This window comes from Mesoplodon densirostris, chromosome 1, assembly GCF_025265405.1.
Source record: "Mesoplodon densirostris isolate mMesDen1 chromosome 1, mMesDen1 primary haplotype, whole genome shotgun sequence".
Classification (NCBI taxonomy): domain Eukaryota; kingdom Metazoa; phylum Chordata; class Mammalia; order Artiodactyla; family Ziphiidae; genus Mesoplodon; species Mesoplodon densirostris.
The window spans coordinates 7853752-7875971 of NC_082661.1; the positions used below are offsets into that span (position 1 = coordinate 7853752).

General features: G+C 61.5%; 1 protein-coding gene across 1 annotated transcript in view; it reads right to left on the bottom strand.

The window, feature by feature from the left end:
• Positions 1 to 1482: 1482 nt before the first annotated feature.
• The window catches only part of LHPP (phospholysine phosphohistidine inorganic pyrophosphate phosphatase), a 141144-nt gene continuing 120406 nt past the window's right edge, over positions 1483 to 22220 (bottom strand). The window contains exon 7 of the mRNA XM_060098445.1: positions 1483 to 4481. Coding sequence (XP_059954428.1) covers positions 4385 to 4481 — 97 coding nt within the window. The 3' untranslated portion in view covers positions 1483 to 4384. The remainder of the gene's footprint in view (positions 4482 to 22220) is intronic.

Sequence of the window (22220 nt, forward strand, 5' to 3'; positions counted from 1 at the left end):
GGGCAGTTAGTACCTGTGTGTTCCGGGTGGAGATGCCTGCCAGGCAAGGCCACGCAGAAGCTGCTCCAGGATGCGCCTGGCCTGGAGCCCTGTGGGCCTGCGGGGCCCCCTGCCCACCAGGGTAGCCAGGGAGGGGGCGCAGGCTGCGACCCCATGCTCCTCGGAGGGCAGCACGGCTCAGATCTGTGCTGCTCGGGCCGAGGGGTCGCCAGCGCTCACAGCTCAGCTCAGAGTGGGCTCCAGGGCACACGGTCCCTGTGCCTGGCCCCCAAGTCAGGGACCCCTCGCTAACCAAGCTCAGGAGACCAGGACGTTTGCAGCCTCGAGGACAGGCTTAGGGAGGCTTCTGTCATTTCTATAACCCAAGGTTGGCCCACATCATCTGACCGCAGAGGTTTTGCCTGGAGATCTAGTAGGTCCTGAGGGGATGCCCCCTCTGGGAACGAGACACAAGAGCACCCCGTCCAGACTGTTCTTGTTTTCTCTTTAGCAACCGTTGCTTTTTCAAACAAAATGGTCCATGAACGTCTAGTTCACGAAGCAGGTGAAGCAAGGCTGCTGTGGCTGAGGCTGGGGGTGAGAGGCGCAGCCTTGCAGCCCCAAAGCCCAGGGGCCCCGGGACCCAGCCTCACGTCCCCCATGACTGACAGGGGAGGCTTCCACAGAGTGGCCCCGGATGGACCTACAGCCCTAACAGCTCCTTACCTACCCCCCTCAGGTAACAACCCTAGCTGTGCTCGGGTCTGGATCTGGGTCTGGCGCCGGCCCTGCTCTCGGGGCGTGGCCGGGTGGAGCAGCATCTCCCCGGCTCAGCTCACCCAGTGGTGCCCCCCCTGTGGCAGGGGGACGACACCGTCTTGGGCACAGGCTCTGGGGCTCACTGGGCAGCAGCTCAAACACCCTGCCATTGGGTCCGGCTGCAGGTCTCTGGACCTGGCCCCGCTGTGGACCGCCTGCAGCTGACACAGGTACCGTCTGTGGGCCACCAGGACATACGCTGACTCCAGGCAGCCTCCTCATATGCAGACAGGGCTTGTAACCCTCTCGGGGCTTAAATGAGAGAATCAACACCAAAAAAACCCAGTACCACACCAGACAGACAGTCCAGTCCAGACTATGTTAAAACATTTATCTCCACATGGAAAGGGGGGTGAAAGGAATTGCATCCAAATATTAACAGTGGTCAGGCTCTGAGTGACTTGTGTGGTTCCTCTGTAAACTTTTCTGTTAATGTTCCTATAGTAACACATATCGCTTTTATAATCTTATTTTTTAAAAAAATCAAAACTTTAGAAAAAATGAGATGATACAAAGTGTCCAGTTTATCATCTAAAGCGGGTCAGTTCTGAGCGGGAAAGCGGGACCTAGTGGATACTCAGGCCGGGTGGGAGGTGGCCCCGTGAGCACCCAGCAGGCACCCACGCGTGTCCCTCCCAGCGTCCCCACCCCTGTGCCCCTTCCTCCTGCCGCTGCCCACCCGCTTCCCCGAGAGGGGCAGGCGTGGCCCAGCGGGTAGGCCAGGCCTTTGCAGGGACCTCGTTCACCTGATCTGAGGAGGAGAGAAGCGCCGCAGCCGTCTGGGCCCCATGGTGGGCACACACCTGCCGGCGAGGACTTGGACCCCTCAGCCTGGCTCCCAGCTCCCAGCGAGAGGATGGTGTGGATGTCCTCCTGGGGCCACGCCCTCCTCTCCCGTGTGAGTTTGGCTGGAGCTGCCATTGCCCTGCCCCAGGGTCAGCCTGGGACTTTCTTGGGACCCGGATCCAGCCAGGCCTGGACTTGGAAGCCTCGTAGATGATAAACTCTTGCTGGATTAACCCAGTTTGAATGGGGTTTTCACGCAGGGCTGGTACCGTGTGGACGCTTGAGCTGGGAGATCTGGGGGTAGGTGAGACCCCTGTGCCCCCGTCCTGCCCTCTTCTTCGCCCCACCTGTCCCTACCCCTTCCAGCAGCTCTACTGGGCGGCCCCAGAGCCTGGCGTGTCTGCTGGCCCTGTGGCAGATCTGGGGTGTGTCTCCTGACCACAGACAGGTCCTCAGGCCACTGCCAGCCCTGAACTCCAGCCCTACCCGTGGCCTGTGGCTCTGTCTATCTCTGGCCTGAGAACTGGGAGTGGGGAAGGAGGGTGGGCATCAGGCCAGGGCCCGACAGCTGGAAGGACCCAGGGGTGAGGTAGGTCATCCTGACCTCTGGGCAGCCCCCGGCGCGGCAGCAGGACAAGGGTCAGCAGCCCCAGTGGGGCGATGGGGCACCCTGGCCTGGCCGGGCCTGGTCCCCGGCAGGGCTCAGGGAAGGATGAGATAGCTGAGGCTCGGGGGTACAGGGCGCCCCCACGAGTAGGGCTGGACCTCAATCCTGAGGCACATTTCATCTCCACCGGGAGGATGTCAGGGTGCCCCTCGCCTGGAAAGTCACAGCCACCGGGGCCACCGCAGGTCATCCCCTGTGGAGGGATCGTGGAAGGGACTAGAAAGGGCGTGGGATGCAGGGTCAGACCTTGATCTGAGCCTCGGCCCTGCCCTTGCCAGCCGTCAGCCCATAGGCAAGTCAGTTTCTCTGCACCTCAGTTTCCTTATCTGTAAAATGGGGAGATGACAGTGTCCACAGAACCCACAGCTCGGGGCGGGTGGGCAGCGTGTTCTCCGCCCAAAGCGGGGGTCTGCGCCTGCTGCCCCTCTGAGTCCCTCTCTGTCCTCACTCCCAGGCAGCAGCTCGCAAGGGGAGGCCCCGCTTGTCCATGGAGAGCGGGACCCCCAGCCTCCTTCCTCCAGAACCAAACCGCCCTGCCTGCAAGCCCCTGCTGAGGACAGCAGGCAAGGGCAGCCCATGAAAAAGGAAAGAAAGAAAAGAGGGAACAAACCCAACAGAAGGCTGCAGGCCCGTCCCCGCACAGTCGCCTTCCGAGCCCCGCTGCCTGCTGCCCGCACTGCGCTGGTCACCTAACGAGCTGGAATTAGGGGACTCCACCCAGGAGCAGGCCATCTGCATGTTTGCCAGCTAACAGGCCAAACGCCCCTCCTCCCCTGCAAGCCAATGACCCGAGCCTGGCAGGGGGCCTCTCATCTTGATGAAAAGACTCAGCCACCACCATTTCTTCCTAATCCTGATTTAATGGCGGCCGGCCTGGCGGGCAAGGCCTGGGGATCGCACAGACCCTGCCGGCCCTGGGCTCCCGTGCTGGGGACTCAGGTTCAGGGCCAAGCGTTCTATCATCATCTGCCTTCGTTGAATGGAAATCCTGTTACGGAAGATTCACGACTTCTTTCATGAGGAGTCTCCCAAGATTTGTCAGTGGGTTCTGGATGGATGTGGGGAGAAACAGAGCATTCAAGTTATCTGTTCTGCTGATTGATGCTGAAACCTGAAACTTGGGCTGTGAGTGAATCTGGGAAGCCCGCAGCTCACCGCCCGCCACCTCGGGCTGCTGCGTGAGGAAGGCCCACGCTTGCCCTGTCCACCTGGTCCCCGCGGGGCCTCAGTTTCCCCCTCCGTTAAACAAAGGGTTTGAGGCAGGCGAGGTGTCTCAGGGCCCTGGCCCCCTGATGTGCAGGGGCTCAAGTCCAGGGCAGGATCAGGGACGGTGCCTCCTCCCCGCCGCCCGCCCCGCACAGTCAGAGCCAGAGTCGCCGCAGGTCAGGGCAGAGAGTTGATTTAACCGTTAGTTTCCTGGGGGTGACACATTCAAATCTACCGAGTTAAGGCTCCAGAAGGTACCCTCCACCTGCCACCTGGATTCCAGAGGTTACAGTTCTCGCTCTGAAGGACAGCAGTCTTTAAAGTGCCCCTGGGAGCCGCTCCGTTTGGGCTCCAGAGGTGACTTGGGATAGGAAAGGCGGGCTGCATTGTTTGGGGGGGGGTCTTGGGGAGCGCTGAGCGGTCCCTCTGACACCAGGTGAGGGCAGGGGCCGCTGGGCAGTCCCGGGGAGGCTGGCTCGGCTCTGGCCGCAAGGACTCTGCTCGGGAGTCCCCGCTTTCTCCAGGCGCCTTCCCAAAACTCAAGTGCTGTTTGAAAAGAGGCAGTGGGCAAACGCCTGAGTCCGATTCGGTAGTGCATTGAAAGGACTGGCCGACTGGAGAGCGAATGGGTTTGGGGGTTCAACAGATGGGCCCCACCTCCTGACTTCACCAGGGAAGCACAGGCAGGGGATGGGCCAGCAGGTGGGGATCAAAGTTCGCCCAGGAGGCTGGGAGATGTGACCGGAGAGGAGGGAGGGGGGTCGGCAGAGGGAGACAGAGGAGGGGCTGGTGGCTCAGGGGCAGGGCAGCCCAGAACAGCCTGGCTGGCACCCTCTCGCTTGGCCGTCCAGGCCAGAGGGCAGTGCCTCGGACGGTCTGGGCACAGGGGAGGGTGGCAGGAGGCTAGGGGCCCTCCCAGAAGGCCTGTCACTTGTCCGCGTGCTGCAGCAGCAGGTCCACAGCCTCTGCAAGGTTGTCCACATACCCATCAGCCTTTACTTCCGGGTGATGCTCGTCACTGGGCCTGCAGAGAGCAGGACCGTAGGTTAGTGGATCAGTGACCCCAAGGTGACCCCTCGGAAGCCACTGCCTCCCAGCACCTAGCACAGGCCTGGCCTTGCCCTCAGGAGACCTGCAGGCCCTTCTGTGCCCCATCAGGCAGGCTGGTCTTGGCCAACGGCTGTCCCTGTCCTCCCCACGCCCCAGGCCCGGCCGCCGCAGCTCAAGAGCACACACACCTCCCTCCTGACTGTCCGTCCACCTAGACTCCTCTCTGTGCCCCTCCTGTTGGAAGCCTGCTCGGAGCCCTGTGGTGGTGACCACTGGCCCCGGCTCCGTCCATGCTGCCAGCAGAAGGATCTCACCTCTGAGAGCAGGGCCCTGAGTTCAGTCCTTCTCTGAGTTTCCTGCCCAAACCCCAGGGGGCTCATGTACCATCTGTTCAGCACCCTTAGAGGCTGCTCCCACCCAGCAGAGGAAGGCTCCTGGCAAAGCTGCTCTCTGGCTGAGATTTGGGGGGCTAGAAGCTCCCAAAGCCTTCATCCATCCCCTGCTGTATTCCCTGAGGTCCCGCTGGATGCGGAGGACAAGGGGAGCGAGACCACATGATGCTCGTGGATGCCTGTGGGGTCCATGCAGCACCAAGGGGGCCCCGTGTGGGTGCTCCATGGTGGGGGGCTGCGGGCTGAGTCCTGAAGCAAAGCAGGGCTCCAGGTGGACACACGCAGTGGGAGGAGGACTGCCATGGGGCTGGGGCCCCGGCCACAGGAGGGAGGAGGGGCTCGGGCTGGGCTCCAGGGAACGTCCCCTAGAGTCGTGACAGTTGCGGGAGGGACTGGGACCTCATCCCGGGGGCCGGGGGCAGCCTGGAGGGCTGTGAACCGGAGCGTGGGGTCCTGGCGACAGGAAGGGCCGTCCTACTGCTCACAGGCTGGAGCTCGGCGGGTGTAGGGGCCACTCTGACTACCCCAAGGTCTGACCCGAGTGCCCTGGGAAAGCACAAGTCACCCTCCCAGCACCGGGCCCTCACCTCGGAAGCTCCCACCCTGGCCTGGAAGGAAGTGGTTGAAGTTGGCTCTGACACCATCATTAAAGTCAAGTTGCCCCTTTGAACGGTTTGGCATCTATGAAGCACGTGACCCTAAAATGCTGTCCTGGGCAACGGCATCTTTTCTTTTAAAGAGCTTTCAGCCCAGGAGCCTAGAAGCCCCCTCCCCAGGGGCTGCTGAGGCCTGGGACCTGGGCAGGGGTGTAGGGGGAGGGAAGTGCGGATACTCCTTATGACTGAGGAGGGCCCCCCTTCCTGCTGTAGCCCCCAGGCACGGCCCTCCCACGTCTCACGTCATTTTCTCCTTCCATCCTCGGGGAGGAGGCAGGGGCCCCCCTCTGACAGGTGAGGAAATGGGGGCTCAGCGAGGTTCAGAGACTTGCTCGAGGCCACGCCGCAGGGGGAGCAGAACCGGCATCTGACCCGGTTCCTCTGATTCCCAGCGACACTCTGGGTGCCAGAGCCTCCAAGGGCATGCCCTGCCACTGGACGCTCCCACCCCCTCCAGGAAGGCCACAGTGGGCAGCGCCCACTCCACGCAGAGGCCACCTACAGATGCCAGGGCCGGCAGGCATCGCTCCTCTGGTCTTCTCGAGTGTGGCCACCCTGCGGCTCAGGGATCGACACACTCACAGACAGGTGCTACGGAGGGGACATGACTCCCCCAGAGGTGAGGCCCCAGACATGAGCCTTGGGGACAAGACAAGGGGACGAGTGCACAGGGACCCTCACCACCACCCACAGGATCAGCACCTCTCTCGTGGCAGTGGAGGTATTTTAAGGGATCATTATTTTATTCCTGCCAGATCCAGACCATCTATAGTGAACATGGGAATTTAAGATCCACGTTGTTCTGCATCAGTGCTGAAATGCTCGTTAATAGCGAAAGGTTGTATGTGGCACACACTCTGGAAAACCATGTGGGCACCTACTTGTGACACACAATTCCACTCCTAGGTATGCAACACAGCCAAAGCGTATCGACATGTTCATCAAAGACATGTACTAGAATGTTCTGAGCAGCTTCAGTCGCAATAGCAAAAAGGCAGAAACTGCACAAATATCCATCAGCAGGATAACAGAGAGACAGAGGGTGGTACGTGCACACGTCAGAACAGCACAGGACAACACCACCCGCAGTGAATCACCTGCCACACTGCAGTGTCTATCCACTCCCCCCACCCACAGACATCACGACGGGCCGAAGAACCAGGCGCGAAGAACCCAAACCAGACGACCTGTTTGTATCAGGTTCGGGAACGGGTACGACCAGCCTCCCGTGCAGAGGCGAGAAGATGGTTCCTTCCTGGGGGAACGGGATGGGGGTGCTGGCAGTGTTCTAGATCTTGACCTGGGTGATGATTACAGGGGTGGCACATGGCGGAAATTGCATCACATTCTTCATTTTCAGTGCACTTTATATGCACATAAACATGCATATGTAACATACACTTGAGGTATATGTTATACCTCGAAAATTTAATTAAAAAGGTCGCATATAATCTCACATATATAAGGTGTCTATCTCCCATCACTGCGGCTATTCTCTATGGCCTATGGATCAAATTCCTCCGGCAGCCTGTTTTCGTACAACCCTTGAGCTAACAATGGTTTTCATATTTTTAAAACTTTGTAAAAAGAAGAAAATGTGCAAGAGAGACCACAAGTGGCCTGCGAGCCTCAACCAGCTGCCTCTTGGGCTTCTGTAGCAAAGGCTTGGGGAGCGCTGGTCCCGGCCGTCCACCCCCCGTGGGCCCCTTCCTTTCGGTCCTCCCGGCGGCGGGCGCTCACGGCCTCCCGGCCGCCCAGGTGCTCTGTGGACAGCCCTTCCTGCGGGAGGGGCTTCCTCCTTGGGAACCCAGGCCTTCCTCGTGTGCAGACAACCCCTCCCCTGTACAGACTGAGGGGTGCCCCCTCCCTCAGGTCGTTCCGAAGGAGGTGGGGGAAGGGATGCTTCTCTGGGTGGCTCCACCTGAGAGGGGCCGGCCTGGCCCAGGGCACAGCGAGCTGGGCTGGCAGGTGGGCAGGAGGCGCCCTCTGAGAAATGGAGACGGAGCACCTGAATGGGCAGTAAACCCACCCCTGGCAAACCATCTCTCTGCCTCAGTTTGCTCATCTGTGCCCTGAGCGTAGCAGGCTCCATCCCTCACCCACCTGGTGACCTCGGGTGAGCGCGCACACCTCCAGGCCGCGGCGTCCCTGTCTCTAGATGAAGGTAATCCCGGGAGAAGCACGGGAGACACGCGAAGCTGGAGGGGCCCCGCAGGCCTCGTGCGGGCGTTCAGCATGGTGGTCACGACCAGTGAGGGCCCAGCCAGCCGCCGGCAGGGCACTGTGTGTTGGGCAGAGAGACTGGCCAGGACCCGGCCTTGGGCCCCGCCCTGGGCACACAGGCTGCCGGGGGGACAGATGGATGGGACACACGGATACACATCAGCATCCGAGGCGCAGGGAGGACAGTGAGTTTGGCGGGTGGGGTGGGCATGTGTACCTACAGGCATTGCCAGCAGGAGGGGCGGGGAGGCCGGGACCCTAGGGGACATCCCAATGGCGGTACCAGCGCCCTGGCCCCCTGGCCCCTGGCCCCTGGTCTTGCCTCGTGCTGGCCTGTGTGCGTAAGGCTGCAGCCCTGCATGGCCCGGGATGCGCCCTTATGGGTCTCCCTCAGCTGTCCCTGGGGCTGGAAGGCAGCCCCGAGGCCTGGCTCCCCGACGGGGCGGTGCCCCAGCCACCACTCAGGAGGGGGTTGTCAGGGGAGGGGGACATCTTCAGGCTGCACCTGCCCAGGCGCTGACACCCCTTGTCCCCGCTCTGTGCCCCCTCCCACCAGTCCCCATCAGATTCCTGACTTTTCTGTCCTCGACAGTGAGGCCAGTGGCTGCTCAAAGAACCGGAACTTCTCCCAGCAAAATCCCCCAACCCCGATTCGTCATCCCCGTCATCCCCTGGGCGGCTGGCCCAGGACTGTCCTCCTCGGACCTTCACTGGCCCTTGGGCCAGGTTTACTGTCCAGTCAAACGAACTCCACCCCAAGAGGGAAGAAGAAATCCGCCCATAAAATATGCTTCATAGGGCTTCCCTGGTGGCGCAGTGGTTGAGAGTCCGCCTGCCGACGCAGGGGACACGGGTTCATGCCCCGGTCCGGGAAGATCCCACATGCCGCGGAGCAGCTGGGCCCGTGAGCCATGGCCGCTGAGCCTGTGCGTCCGGAGCCTGTGCTCCGCAACGGGAGAAGCCACAACGGTGAGAGGCCTGCGTACCGCAAAAAAAAAAAAAAAAAAAAAAGAAGATGCTTCATAATGAGATTCAAGGCGGCCCCGCTCAGCGTACGGTACCAAGCTGAATGGGTACGTAGCTAATTACGTTTAATTACATATCATCTAAATTCAAGAATACATTAAAAGAAAGGATTGCATTAGCAGCCGGCCGCTGTTTGCCAACACACAGAGGAAATCGTGGACTTTTATGTCTTAATTACGTGATGCTGCTGTGGGCTGTGGCTCTCAGGGAGGCGGGGTACATGGAGGGGACTCATCCTGGGCCCGCCCCCCTCGAAGCCCCCGAGGCAGCTATGCATGGCCTCCCTGGGCAGGAGAGGCCTCCACTGCATGCTGGCCAGTGACCTGCAACCCACGGGGTCTCAAAGATGTCACACTACAGACGCTGAACCAAGAAACCCAGCAAAGACATGCCCTTTGGCAGTGGGAACAGAAATAGAGGGTAATGGACAAAGGGGCCAAGAGACGCCCCTGGCTTTGAGCAGGCCCTGCCAGGACAGGGCTGCATGCGTGGGGAAGGAAAGGGAGAGGCGGGCACGGCTGGGCCGGAAGGGCTGAGACAGGAGCGGGGAAGAGACAGACAGGCAGACAGAGGACACAGAGAGACACACACACTCAGGAAGAGAGACGGAGGGAGGGAGGGAAGAGAGAGGGTCAGACAGGCAGAGAGACGCACGGAGGGAGAGGAGCAGAGGGAGGGATGGAGGGAAGAAGCGAGAAAGAGAAACAGAAAGGAGGAGAAAGAGGGCACATAAAGGGGGGGAGCAGACACCAGAGTCTCCCGGGCAGAGAGCGGGCTGTGCCCAGATCGCCCCTCTGCCCCACTGGGACTTAGGAGAAGCCCCCTCTCCCTGCACCCACAGGCTCAGCGGAGGCTCGGCCGGGGCCCCCATGGGGGTCACGGCTGCGCCTCCCCTGCCCCAGGCCCACACAGGGTGGGCTCCCTGCTCTATCCCCAACCAGCTGTCTCTTCACTTCCCTGAGCCTCATTTTCCCCATCTGTAAGGTGGGCATATGGCCTGGCTCTCAGGGTCACTCTGAGAATGAAGCACCTGGCACCTCGCCTGCACGTGCCGGCCCTCGAGCTGACGCCAGGGTCGGCCTCCTGCCCTCTGCCCTCGGCCCTCCCAGGGCTCACTGTCCAGTCCCACACTCACAGTCGTGACCAGGGCTGGGAAGGGAAGAAAAGGTGGGGGGTCTGAGGGAATTTACAGGGGGATGTGCGGGGGTCAGGGAAGCTTCTGGAAAAAGGGGCATGAGGCTGGATCCCTGCCCCCGCCATCCATTTGAGCATGGCCCTCAGGTCCCCTCCCAAAGTTGGAGGCAGAGGCAGGTTCCCTGGGTGCTTGTATGGCTGAGGGGAATGCTGCCTCTGCTCTCCTGGGCTCCTGTGTGTGGGCGGCGTCCAGGTGTCTCCGGCTGAGTCTTGAGCCTGGGGACCTGTGCGGATCCTCCCGCTCTTGTCAACAGCTCCCACCTCTCTCTGTGTAAACTTTGCTGTGGCTCCCTATCACCCATGTCACAGCCCAGCTTCTCAGCAGAGCAAGCAGACAAATCCGTCCCAACTGGGTGTCCTCCCAGTCACCCAGTGTCCAGGGCCCACTGCTCTTCAGACATTCCATGCTCTCCCACACCTCTGTCCACGCTACGTCCTGGAATGGCATGACCATTAGGTCCTGCTCCACCTGCAAACTCCTATTCATCCTTCAAAGCCTCACCCACTTGTTCCCATCTCCAACTCTTTGCTCCGTGGCGAGCTGCTCTCTTTTCTGAGCACCCAGAACGTGCCCGCCCCCGCCAAACCCTCGTACCATTCTGGCTGGGCACCAGCTGACCTGGGCTGCCTAGAGGGAGGGGCCAGGCTTCCTGCACCAGTGGCTGCCCACACAGGCCTGACCCACAAGGCACCCAGGAAGTGTCTGCCGACCAGTAAATGAACAAAGCCCCCCACCCAGCAGGGCGCCGCCTGTCATTAGTTATTCCGCCCCCTCATGCCCCTGGAGCCGGGGGAAGGAGGGAATGACAGAGGCAGAGAACAAGGCCAATCTGTGTCGGCCTGGACGGCCTCACAGGGACGATCTCTGTACCGGCAGCTGGACGCCCAGCAAGGACCGTCTCCGGGCCCACCCGGCTCCGCCGGCCAAGGGGACAGCGGTGCAGCCTCTCCCCGTGAAGTTCTCGAGGAGACGGCGCCGCCCACCACCAGCTCCCCACCTGGTCCGCTCCAGGGCAGGGCCGGGCAGAGGCTCCTGAGACCGGAGGCCACGGCACTGCCCGCAAAGGGAGGGGCGTGCGTCCTTGTCCCGACTGTTATCCAAGGGCCGGCCACACCCCTGGTGGCTGAGGGCCGGGCACTGGGGCGGGCTGGCCACGTGGATTCAGGGAACCGGGCCGTGGCTCTGGGAGGGTGACGCCACCGAGACTGACGCCGACTCCGGGCTGTGCTGACGAAGTTGGAGAAAAAGGACAGAGAGCTTGGATTCCCGTGGGGCCGGAGGTGGCGAGGCTGGGCCGAGGGCGTCTTTCCATCTGAGCCCCAGGAGTCCCAGGGCCAGGGCCCGAGTGCTTGTTCCTACGACGGTACAGGCCAGAGCATGGCCTCCGGCAAACGCCCGGGGGAGGGTGCCTGGGATCTGCCGCCTCCCGCCCTCATCCACGCTTTTCTGAAGGCCGATTATGGGATTCCTGCCACCAGCTGTGGCCCAAACATGAGACCTGTGGCACAAGGCTTCCTGCCGTCCACCTGCTGGCCCAGGACGCTCACCGTCAAGACGGCAGCTTGCTGGGACCCAATGGGGCAGCCAGCAATCCCCGGCCTGAGCTTGTTGCTGGCAGGTGCCACCTCGCAGTGGGGTGGCCAGGAGGGTGCTCACTGCCACAGATCTCAGAGGCAGAACAGGGCGGGCGGGGCAGGCCCAGGCCTGGGCAGACACCCCGGGCACCTCCGGGAACCGCTGTTCCTGCTGTTGACGCAGAGACCTACGCAGGAGCTGCTCCCCGTGGAGCCCACGCCCCATTCTGCTGAGGTCCGCGGAGCCCTGCTTCACAAGGGGACTCTGACCCATCCCTGCTTGCAGGGAGGCCGCCCCGGAGACGGGGACCCAGGCCCTGTGCCGTCCTGCCTGGACCAGTCATCAGCTCCAGCCTCAGATCCCTGTCCTCGCTCAGAAACCTGCTCAGGCCTCAGGCCTGTGTCCCCCAGCCCCACCCACCAGACCCTCGGCTCCCACCGCCCCCCCTCAGACCACGTGCCTGGGTCCAGACTCGGCCCAATACCTGGTACAGGCCAGCCTGGAGCCCCCGAGCCCCACCTGGGGACCCTGCAGCCCGGGGCCTCTCCTGCCACTGATGGGAGAGACCTGCCCTGCCCCCGCCCAACCGGCTCACGCAGACGGGCACTTCTTGGGATGCTTTAAAATCACAGAGGGGGAAAAATACTGAGATAAAAACCCAGGCCTAGGATAGTCCTCGCCTCAGGCCCCTCTGAGGACCACGGCTCCCTGGCCTGGAAAGGGAATGGGGACACACTTCTGTCGCCTGGGATCCCCCTTGAGGTCAGAGCTCTGCCAGGGGAGGTGACTGCGCCCCAGAGCTCCCTTTCCTGGCGGGCGCCCGGGCCTCTCCCGTCCGTCTGGCTGTCTGCTCATCTGTAACGGGCAGGGGTGGGGACGGGGCAGGGGTGAGCTTCCCCCAGAGCAGCCCCTCCCCCTGGGAGTCTGTGCAAATGAGAAAGAGGTGCGCCCTGGCGAGCCGGGCCCCTGACGGAACTAACGCCAGTGGACGTCAGCCGGGGACGGGACAGGGCGTCGCAGGTTGGCTGCCTCCCCCTCCCCCTCCCTGCAGCCTCTGATGGGAGGAGGATCTAAAGATGGGGGAGGGTTCCTGTGCCCCGACCTGGGAGACACACTCTCCTTGCAAGGGCACGTGGGGCCTGGGGTGGGCCAGGGGTACGACCCAGAAGGAGGGGAGGCCCACGTCTGTGTGTTCCACCTTGCAGCCTGGGCGGCACGGGATGCCCCTTTCCTCCAGGCAGGTGGCGCCCCAGGGCCCAGAACCCCACCCTGGCTGACCCATCCTCCAGCTGGCAAGGACCAGGAGTCTCTCCCACCAGAAGGAGGCACTTGCTGGACCAGTCCCAGAGGCTCTGAGCCCCGGTGTGTAACCCAAGGCAGGAGAAGGAAGCTGCCACCGACTAGAGGTCCCACCCAGCCAGCAGGCAGGCTCTGGGGATGCGGGCAAAGCTCACCTGGCTTGGGGGATGGGTGAGCCATAGACACTGCACCAGAAGGACAAGGGGGACAACTGGGCACTGGCCCCCACGGCTGCTGAGGGAGGGCTTTGAGGAGCATTTCCCATGTACCCTGCACAACGCCCCATGATGGGCACCGTGACCGGCCTGTTCTAGAGGTGATGACACAGACCCAAGAGGGGGAGGAACTTGCCTAAAGTCCCACAGGCAGTAAATGGCAGCACTGGGATTTCAATCCTCTGTGTCTGGATTTAAATCCGGGCTCATTTTAGGGATTCCTCCCTTGGCACACAGGACGTATTCTGCATCCGGGAATCACTGATGTTCTGGTCAACCTCCGGCCAGGCCGAGAGCCCTGCGGGCAGGGGTGCACCTCACCTCTGGGTCAGCTCCAGGCCAGAGGTGGGCCCTTGGAAGTGTTTGCCAGCTTTGACTAACGCCCGGAGGATAGCACAGTGTTTGCGGAAAAACCAACGAGGAAAATGAAAGAGGAAATGAACGAGGAAACGGTCCACACTGGAGCTGCACAGCCTTCCGTGGCTGGGCGTGCCCGGGCAGAGTGGCGGAGAAGCCAGAACTCCTTACCTGGGCCTCGGGGTTGCCAGCAGCCAGCGCCAGGCCTGCTCTGGCCAGGAGCAGCCGGGCAGAGGGCAGTGGGGGCCTGAGCCCAGCGGGGAGGGATTTCACCGTGGACCCTGGCACCCGCCCTGGGGCCCCTCTGCCCGCAGGGAGGAAACGGGCCTGTTTACGGCGTGTTTCAGCCTGGTGGCACCTTGTTAAACAGAACTGACCCGACGCGCCAGCTGCTTCCTGCACGGCCCTCACTGCCCATCGGCCGCAGGCACCTGAGGTGCTGAGAACAAAGGTGGGACACGCAGAGATGCGTGCGTGGTGCCACACGGCCGCCCACCAGCACATCGGGGGACTCGAGAAACTCCCTCACACTGACAAACGAGGTCCCTTGAGCCCCCAGCCCTGGCTGGAGCCCCTGCCTCAGCCTTTGCCCAAGTCCTATGCACAGTGAGGGCAGAGTCACAAACCGGTGGCCCCTGGACATGTCTGGTTGGGCCCACATAGTGTTTTTCAAGAACAGGAGCTGGAAATTTCGCTTCTTTTGAAAACATGAAAGATTCAGTAACAATGGGCCGGGATTCCGCAGGCAAAACTCAGCTGCTGCAGTGTGGCAGCCGCTCCCCTGAGCGAGGCAGGTGGCTTCTAGTTGACCACACTCCCAGCACTCTCCACTGCCCCCCTATTCTTAGACCAGGCCCAGTCAGTCCCCTACATTTCCTGCCTGCCCCTGCGGGCCTCTGAATTTGCTGCCCTGCACCGACCACTGGCTCTCTGGGACTCATTTTCCAAGGAACGAGTCACCTCCTCTAGGAAGCCTTTCCCCAGCCCTCACCTCGGTTAGGTGCCCATTCTGTGCTCCGTGGCACCTGTGTCGACCCCATCGGAGCATCTGTCACGCTACTGTAGGTGTCTGGTTACCTGTGTGACGCTCCCTCCAGACTGTGAGCCCCCTGAGGTCAGGGGCATCCCTGCGGTGGCCTTACGCTGGGAGCTGGCAGGGACAGGAACAGTCAGCCAACTGCCTGAGCGGACGAGCAAGTGGCCTCCTTTCTTCTGACCCATCCAGGAGCTGTGTGTCATCACCAGGCATCTGAGCCCGAGCTGTCCTAGAAATCTAGGCGGGGGGGCCAGTCCGTCCCCATAGCCAAAGGGCGATGGGCAGAAAGGCGGGTGACTGAGGCTCAGGGCCTGGGAGCCCCCGCCTGGCCTCACCATCCTGTTCCTGCCTAGAGCCCAGGCCCCAGCCTGCGGGGCACATGGAGTCTGGATCCTCACCTCCCCGGGGAGGCCCCGCTGCCCAGCCCCCAAGCGCTGGAGCTCTCCGTCTGGGTAGCAGTGCCAGGCCACAGAGAACCTTCTGGAGAACCACTTACCAGAATGAAAAACGCCCTCTCCCCCAAAGCCAGACTCTCAGAAGCATGAAAATGTCAACAGCCAGCCTGGGCCGGCCCTGTTGGTGGCCAGTGTCACTGAACCCTAAGAAGCAAGCCTCCTCCCCACACCCCAGGCCTGCGGGGCTCTGAGTCTTCACGCTAAGCAGGCTCCAGCGTCCGAGGACAGCGTCCTAAGCAGAGCTGCAGGTGTGGGTGTCGGAAGCAGAAGCGCGTGGAAGCTGGGGGCTGCACAAAACCAGCCGCGAAGGGTCTGAGGGGGTCTGGGCAGGGTGCCCGTCACCCTGTGGTTCCCCACCGTCACCAAGACTAAATCCAGCCTCCCTAACACGGCCCATGAACTGGCTCCAGAGCCCACCAGCCACCCCCCTCGCCCCTCCCCACGACCCCCCAGCTCTTGTGTTCGTCCTGCCCTGTTCCCCGAGCCGCCCGTGCCACTGCCTGGAACATCCTCTCACGCCCACTCCCCTCCGCAAGGCCCGACGCAGAAAGCACCAGCCCCACCATGGTCTCCAGGACCCACCCCACCCCCTGAATGAATGAATGAATGAATGAACACCCTCATGGCCTCAGGGACGCTGGGAATCCAGTTGGGACCTTCCAGTGTCATGGGAAGAGCACCCCAAAGTGGGTGGCTCTGTCCATGGAGCAGACGTAGCTCCCTGGGAGGCAGGGAACCCCCGGGGCACCCCAGGTCAGGCCTGAGTGGTCAGCCATCACACACCCCCGTGGCTCCCACAGGCTGTCGAAAAGCGCGGGCGGTTTCTCTCTTCTTCCCCCTGTCTCGTTCCCAGAAGGTGTGTTGGGCCTGACCCCAGAGGTCCCTGATTACAGACACACCCGGGCCAGGGCGCGGGAAGGAGCACTGCGGAGGGCGGTGGGCTGCCTGCTGGGCCTGGCAGAGGATGCCTGACCAGGGGTTTGGACTGGGCTGGCCCTGACTGCTGTGTGACCTTGAGCAAACACTTGGAGACTTGAGTCTCTTGTCTGTAAATGGGGCTGAAAAGACCCCCTCCCAGGGCCGTGGTGGAGACGCAGGGAGATGATGCATGGCGGGGCCCACCACAGATGCACGGCCTGGGTAGGGGGATGGGCGGCAGGCGCTGGACAGGGCTGGATGAAGAGCCCTCGTGGGCCGCTCTGGCCAGAGGGGAGGGCAAGGCCTCATCTGTGCATGGGAAGCCCACCTTGGGCTCGGTGTCCGAAGAGCACGTACCACCTGCTGAGAAGGTCCTGAGGTCCTGAGGACCACGAATCTCAGGGAGGCCTTCCCCAAGGGACAGCCAGGCCGCCCGGGACAAAGTGCTGTGCTCCTGCTCGGCGGGGGAGGGGCGAGCCGGGCAGCGGGCGATGCGAGACCTGCAGAGACGCCGCATGGCTGGGCCCAGGGACTCTGGACTCCTCTGAGAGGGAAGGGGCAGCCTCTGGGGGACGCTGACCCAGCTGTGCCCCCAAGCCTGCCCTTGCGGCCGCGTCTCCAAGCTGATGGGATGCTCTATGCATGACATTATTCATAACAGTGACAGCCACTGAGCGCCCCGCCCTCGGGGACCTGGTGAGGGAACACACATGCTGTAGCTGCTTTGGTCTGAGCAGCAGCCCAGGAGATAGGTGCCACTGCCCCCATCGTACAGCTGACAAAACAGAGGTTCAGAGAGGGTCAGCGGCCCGCCCGGGGTCACAGAGCAGGGCCGGCAGGCCTGTCTGCCTTCCCAACCTGCCGGAAGCACTGTCCAAACCCCACCAGGAGCCAGAGGGCTGGCCTAGCAGGCGGCGGGCAGGGGTCCACCTAAAAAGCTCACTTAGGCAGAGGGACGGGCCTGCTGGGGGCTGGGCATCTGGCCTCGCAGCAGAGGAGCCCCTGACAGCTGTTCAGAATATTTTGATAAAAACATGTTGAACACCTGGTGTGTGTTTAGATTAAAACAAGCTGGCCCAGACCCTTCCGATGTGCTCTCCAACGGCCAAATCCCCCGAGAGGTCCACCTGTGCCCCGACCTGGACCCACAGGGGCACAGGGCGGGGCACTCTCCCCCGCCACCTCCACAAATGTCACACATCCCCCTCCTTGGGAGGCTAGACCAGGTCAGGGAGACCCCGTGGTTCGTTAGTGCAGCCAGCCCTGGGCCTGCACACCCAAGCTCTGGTTCTCACGAGGTGGCCCAGGAGAGAGGGAGGGCATGGAGAGGTGGTGCCCCTCCCAGTCCTGGGGATGGGGGGTCGGACCGTCCCACTCATTGGAGGTCTGGTGTCATCTCCACCAGGCGCAGACCTGGGTGTCCAGGCCCGGGGAGCTTGTGGATGACGGGGGTTCCTATAAGTGGGGCACCATGCTGGCACCGCCCAAGCTGTCCTGGGAGGTGGCATCCATACCCCCCCGCCCCGATAGGTGAAGAAACCAAGGCTCAGGACGGGTGAGGAACTTGCCCAGAGCTCCTGGCAGAGCAGGGCTCGCACCCAGAACCTCTGTCAGCTCGGGAGGGGCGTCTCCTAAGGCGATGGGCCAGGCCGCACCTCCCGGTGTGTTTGGGGACCAGCGTGTGGAGCTCTCATCCCGTGGAACGTGCAGCCTGAGCTCCAAAGTGCAGCTTCATCAGCTCCATGGCTTCCCGGGGGCTCACGTGGGACTTCTGGTCTACCAGCCTTTACCTACTTTGCTACGCCTGTGCCACTTAAAAAGGGTCAAAGTCGGCACTTCACAAACCAGGAGGTCCCATGGCCACAGGGAGCTCAAAGGTGCTCAGTAGCAAGAGCCACTGGGGATATGCAAATTCAGAGCAGTACACCCTGCACACCCACCCGAACGGCCAGAGGTACAGCACCGAGGGCTGGCAGGACATGAGCAACGGGAACTCTCACCACAGTGTGGCGGGGTGTGTGTGAGAGGGTGCGGCGTTCCAGAAAACGTTTGGCAGACACAGTATCTCCTAATGCTAAACACATGAATACTCGTGACCCAGGGATTCCACCCTGGTGTGTGCCTGAGAGAAGTGAGGCCATGTCCACCGAGAGATGTGGACAGGAACGTTCCACCAGCTCTGTTCATAGTGACCCTGAACAAGAAATAACGCAAGTGTCCATCAATAGCAGAATGAACAATAATTGTGATCCAGTCATACAATGAAACAACACACACCGACGGAAAAGACCAGGCTCCTGCAACATAGAATGACATGGATGAAATAAAGAGTTGGGTTTTTTTAATGGCCCAGGTAGCCTAGAAAGGCACACAGTGACGTTTAGGACAGTGCCAGAGGCCCAGGAGTTTGAACAACAACAACAACAACAACAAAAAAAACGTAGCTTTGAGTTCCCCGGCAGCCAAAGCAAAGAGGGAAACCCTGTAGGTTACAGAGAAGCAGATGACTGTTCATGAGGGACAACCTTCCCAGCAGCACAGACCAGGAGGGCCTTGCCCCTGCCCACGTGAGGGTATGCGTGGCTCATGCATGGCGAGGACCCGGCAGGGGGTCTCAGAAGCTCAGAAGGTGTTCTTCCCTTACGAGCAGACCTCGGGCCCTCTCACCCCAAGGAAGCTATTGCGTAGCTCCAAGACTGGCTTGACCCGCCCCCCTGACTCCCTAAGGTCTGGCTCAGGGGGTCGCTGGCTTGTTCAGCCAAGGTTTTCCTAAACTACCTCCCACGTGCTCCCAAGTTCCCGCCTGGACAGGCCAAGTTCAGAGCTGTCCCCTCTCCTCTTTGGACTTCAGATTCTCCACTCATAAACCCGGGGCTTCAGCTGACCTTCCTGGCTCTCCTGCTCCCTCCTCCCATCTGGGGGTGGACATTCCCACCTCAGGGGCCAACAGGAGACCTAGGCGGACGCTGACCCAGGACAGATGGTATGCGGGGTAGGGATGGGGGCGGGGATGGGTGGGCCGGTGCAGCGCAGGCAGCGGCAAAGGTCCCAGGAGCCAAGTGAAGTCTTAGAGCCTGTGTTTAATGAGCCCCACAGAGGGACTTTACTGCTCAGTTCCAGTCTTGCACATCACAGGTCTCAGAGGGCGCCTGCAGGGTGGGGTGGCAGTCACTCCCTCCCTGACAGCCTGCTATGCACCCCCTCCTTCACTCAGCCCCCCTGGGGCCCCTGAGAAAAAGGACCCGCAGCCAGATCGCTCAGGACCTGCTCCTGGTGTCAGCTGTCCTCTGGCACCTCTGCCTGGTCCCCACCTGCCACTGAGCTCAGAGCGTGGGCTCCTCCCGTGCAAAGGGAGGGAAGGAGACCCTCCCGGCCCCTCGGAGGTCAGCAGGGGCCACAGTGGGGCGGGCCTGGAGGGAGCAGTTCGCACAGGGACCCTGGGCTGGTGCAGCTGGGGTGCAAATCCCGCTGGAGCAGGTGACTTCCCCTGGTCCCCATGAGGAATGAACAGGACAGTGTGCACTGGTCGGGCTGGTGATGAGGTGACAGTGCTCATGGCCATCACAGACCAGGGGCCACAGGCAGTACAGAAGGGGCCAAATCGTCCCAGGTGGGCATCAAGAAACGCTTCCCGGGGGCTGCTCGCTGAGACCGATGCACCTGTTCACGAGGACTGTCCACCACGGTGGGGGGGGGTCTCATCGGCAGCACCCCTGCCTCCGGGACAGCCTTCCCGACCCCTGCGTGTGACTCTGCAGCGGCCGTGCGGCCTCTCTGTTTGCCATGATGCAGCATGCCTGGGGCGCAGACACACTCTGCTGTCCTCCTCCTCCCCAGGGATGCAAGCTGACAACGCTCTGTTGGAGGGGAATGTGGCTGTAGATGTTAAGATCCTTTAAAAGAATCAAGTTCTTCAGCCCCATTCCTGGAAATCTGTCCTAAAGACTTCATTCTAAAGAGACCTCATACAGAGCATGGCACGTGGAAGATTTTCAACAAAAGTGAGCTGAACGGAAGGACAAAAGCTATAGGTACAATAGAGATGCTCACGACAGCAAAGGAACCAGTCCAAACCAGTCCAACCACAGGGGAGTATGGTTTATCTGCTCCGTAAAATAAGATGCGGCTATGAGCAAGGACCAGGGGGAGATAAGAGGTATACATGCACGTGACCGTGGCTACAGAAGGGGGCTGGCAGGAGCCCAGAGGAGGTAAACAGCGGTCTAAGCGAGGTGGGAGAATGGGTCGGACCGTTCCTCCAAGTTCCCTTGGAGACTGCGGTAAAGCTGTCTTAATCGTGTACATAATAATAGAAGCAAAGTTTCTAGTTTTGTTTTGCCACCACTTCACCGGAGGTATTAAGGAAGCTGGAAAGTCAAGGTTATGCTCCAGCCCAGCCAGATAAACAAGAGGCACAGCGGTTCCACCTAGGTCCTGCAGCTCACCAGCCGTGGGAGGGCCAGCCCGGGCCAGCCCAGACCTTGGGGCCAGAGACCCAGCCGGGCATGGCAAATGCCACCAGCTCTGCAGAGCGTATCCGTTAATTACAGAGTGCCCCCAGGTGAGCTGAGGTAACCTTGGGGCTGGTGGTACCTGCCACGTCCAACGAATGCCACCTGGAGACCACCCAGGGCTGGCCTTCACCCCGTCCCCTCTGCCCACCTACCCACAGTGCCAGACAGGCCTGAAGCCATTACCCTAGGGACAGAGAGCACTGGGGGTCCACCCAGCACAACCTTGGTGGCACCTTCTTCAGGTCCACCTGGAGAAGGCTTTGCGTCTCAGCCCCTGGAGAGGGGGAACACAGGAGGGGCAGTTTGCTTCGGGCCACCTGGCCAGCACGTGGTGGGGCTGGGACTCCAACGCTGGCATCTTCCCTGTACCCACTGGCTGGAACAAGCCCCAAACACAGTAAACGAGCCCCCAAACCTAGGAGCCGGAGGGACTTTAGGGTACAACCCCTCATTTCTCAGGTGAGAAAACTGAGGCCCAGGGAGGGCAGATGCTGGCCCGAGGCAGCCCAGGGAGGCTGCACAGAGATGGGACGAGTCTGTCCTTCCAGAGAGCTGAGCCGGCCACCTGCCGGGCACAGGCCCGAGCAGAGGGAGTTCCTGGGCTCCCTTCTTGCCAGGACTCTCACCACCTGCACTTACAACACAGGGCCGGGCATCGGGGGGTGGGCGCAGACGGGGAAACTGAGGCACGGTCTGGAGGGCCTGGAGAGAACCAGCGGGGAGACCAGCGCCCCTCCCCCATATTTACTTGGCACCTTCCACCCCGGCTGGGTTCCCCGAAAAGCTGACAGACGCCACCTCATTCATCACAGCCCAGACAGCACCTCGTAAATGGTCAAAGCCGCCCAGTGAGGGGCCATTCATCCCAGCGGCGTGCCCCACACTGGGCCGATTGTGCGCGCAGGGACCCCGTCCAAGCTGCCCCGGCTCCTGGCGGGCCGCCGCGCCCTGGACGATTCCTAGACGGAACCTTGTTTTCTTCGGTTTCGTCTCCAGCCCAGGAGGACCAGCTGCTCCTCCAGAACATTCACTCAACACTGCTCTGATTTTCCTCAGACCCTGGTCCTGCCCCACGACTTACTGGGAAGCCATAAACCAGCCCTGAACAGTCTGGCCCTCTGGCCTCCAGAAAGCCCTGGAAGCAGCTCCCATCTGGCTGCGGTGGGGGGATGGTGGTAGCAGCCCCCAGAGGCATTTGCTCAGGGATCCTCAGGGGGGCGCTGTCTTCTTTACAGATGGGGAAGCAGGACCAGAAGCGGGAACCTGGCTGGTGGCAGCGGTTTAGGCTCAGGATTCGGGGGTCAGGGCGTCCCCACGTTCGGGGAAGCCCCACTGACTCATCTTCTCTCTCAACCCCCTCAGACCCCCTCCAGTGACCTGTGGGACTTGAGCCCTAGGCTCGGTGTATTTGAAGGGCTCAGGTTGCCAGGACTGGAGAATGGGCAGGCTGGTCTGGCGATGGGTAGAAGGAAGCTGTGTAGGTTGAAGATCCTGTGGAAAGTAGGGCCCCAGGTGCCGTCTGAAATGCTCTTCCTTCCTGGGCGCCCGATTCTGGGCACAGGGCCTGGCACTGCAGGAACACCATCCCTCACTGGTCCCTCAGCCCAGGTGTGGGTCAGGACTGTACAGTTCCAGGGACTGAGGCTTTACACTACACTTAACATCTGATAGGGCCCCTCTCCCTCCTGCCCCACTCCCCCTCCTTCCCACCTCCCCGCCAGTTTCCTAAGTAGTTGCTTATTGCCATACAAACTTAAGAATTAACTTTTCCAGTGTGTGTTACAAGGCAGAGGAAGGTGTCTTAAGTTACCCCTAAACAAGGTTCTTCAGCAGAAAAAGCCTAACTTCTTCC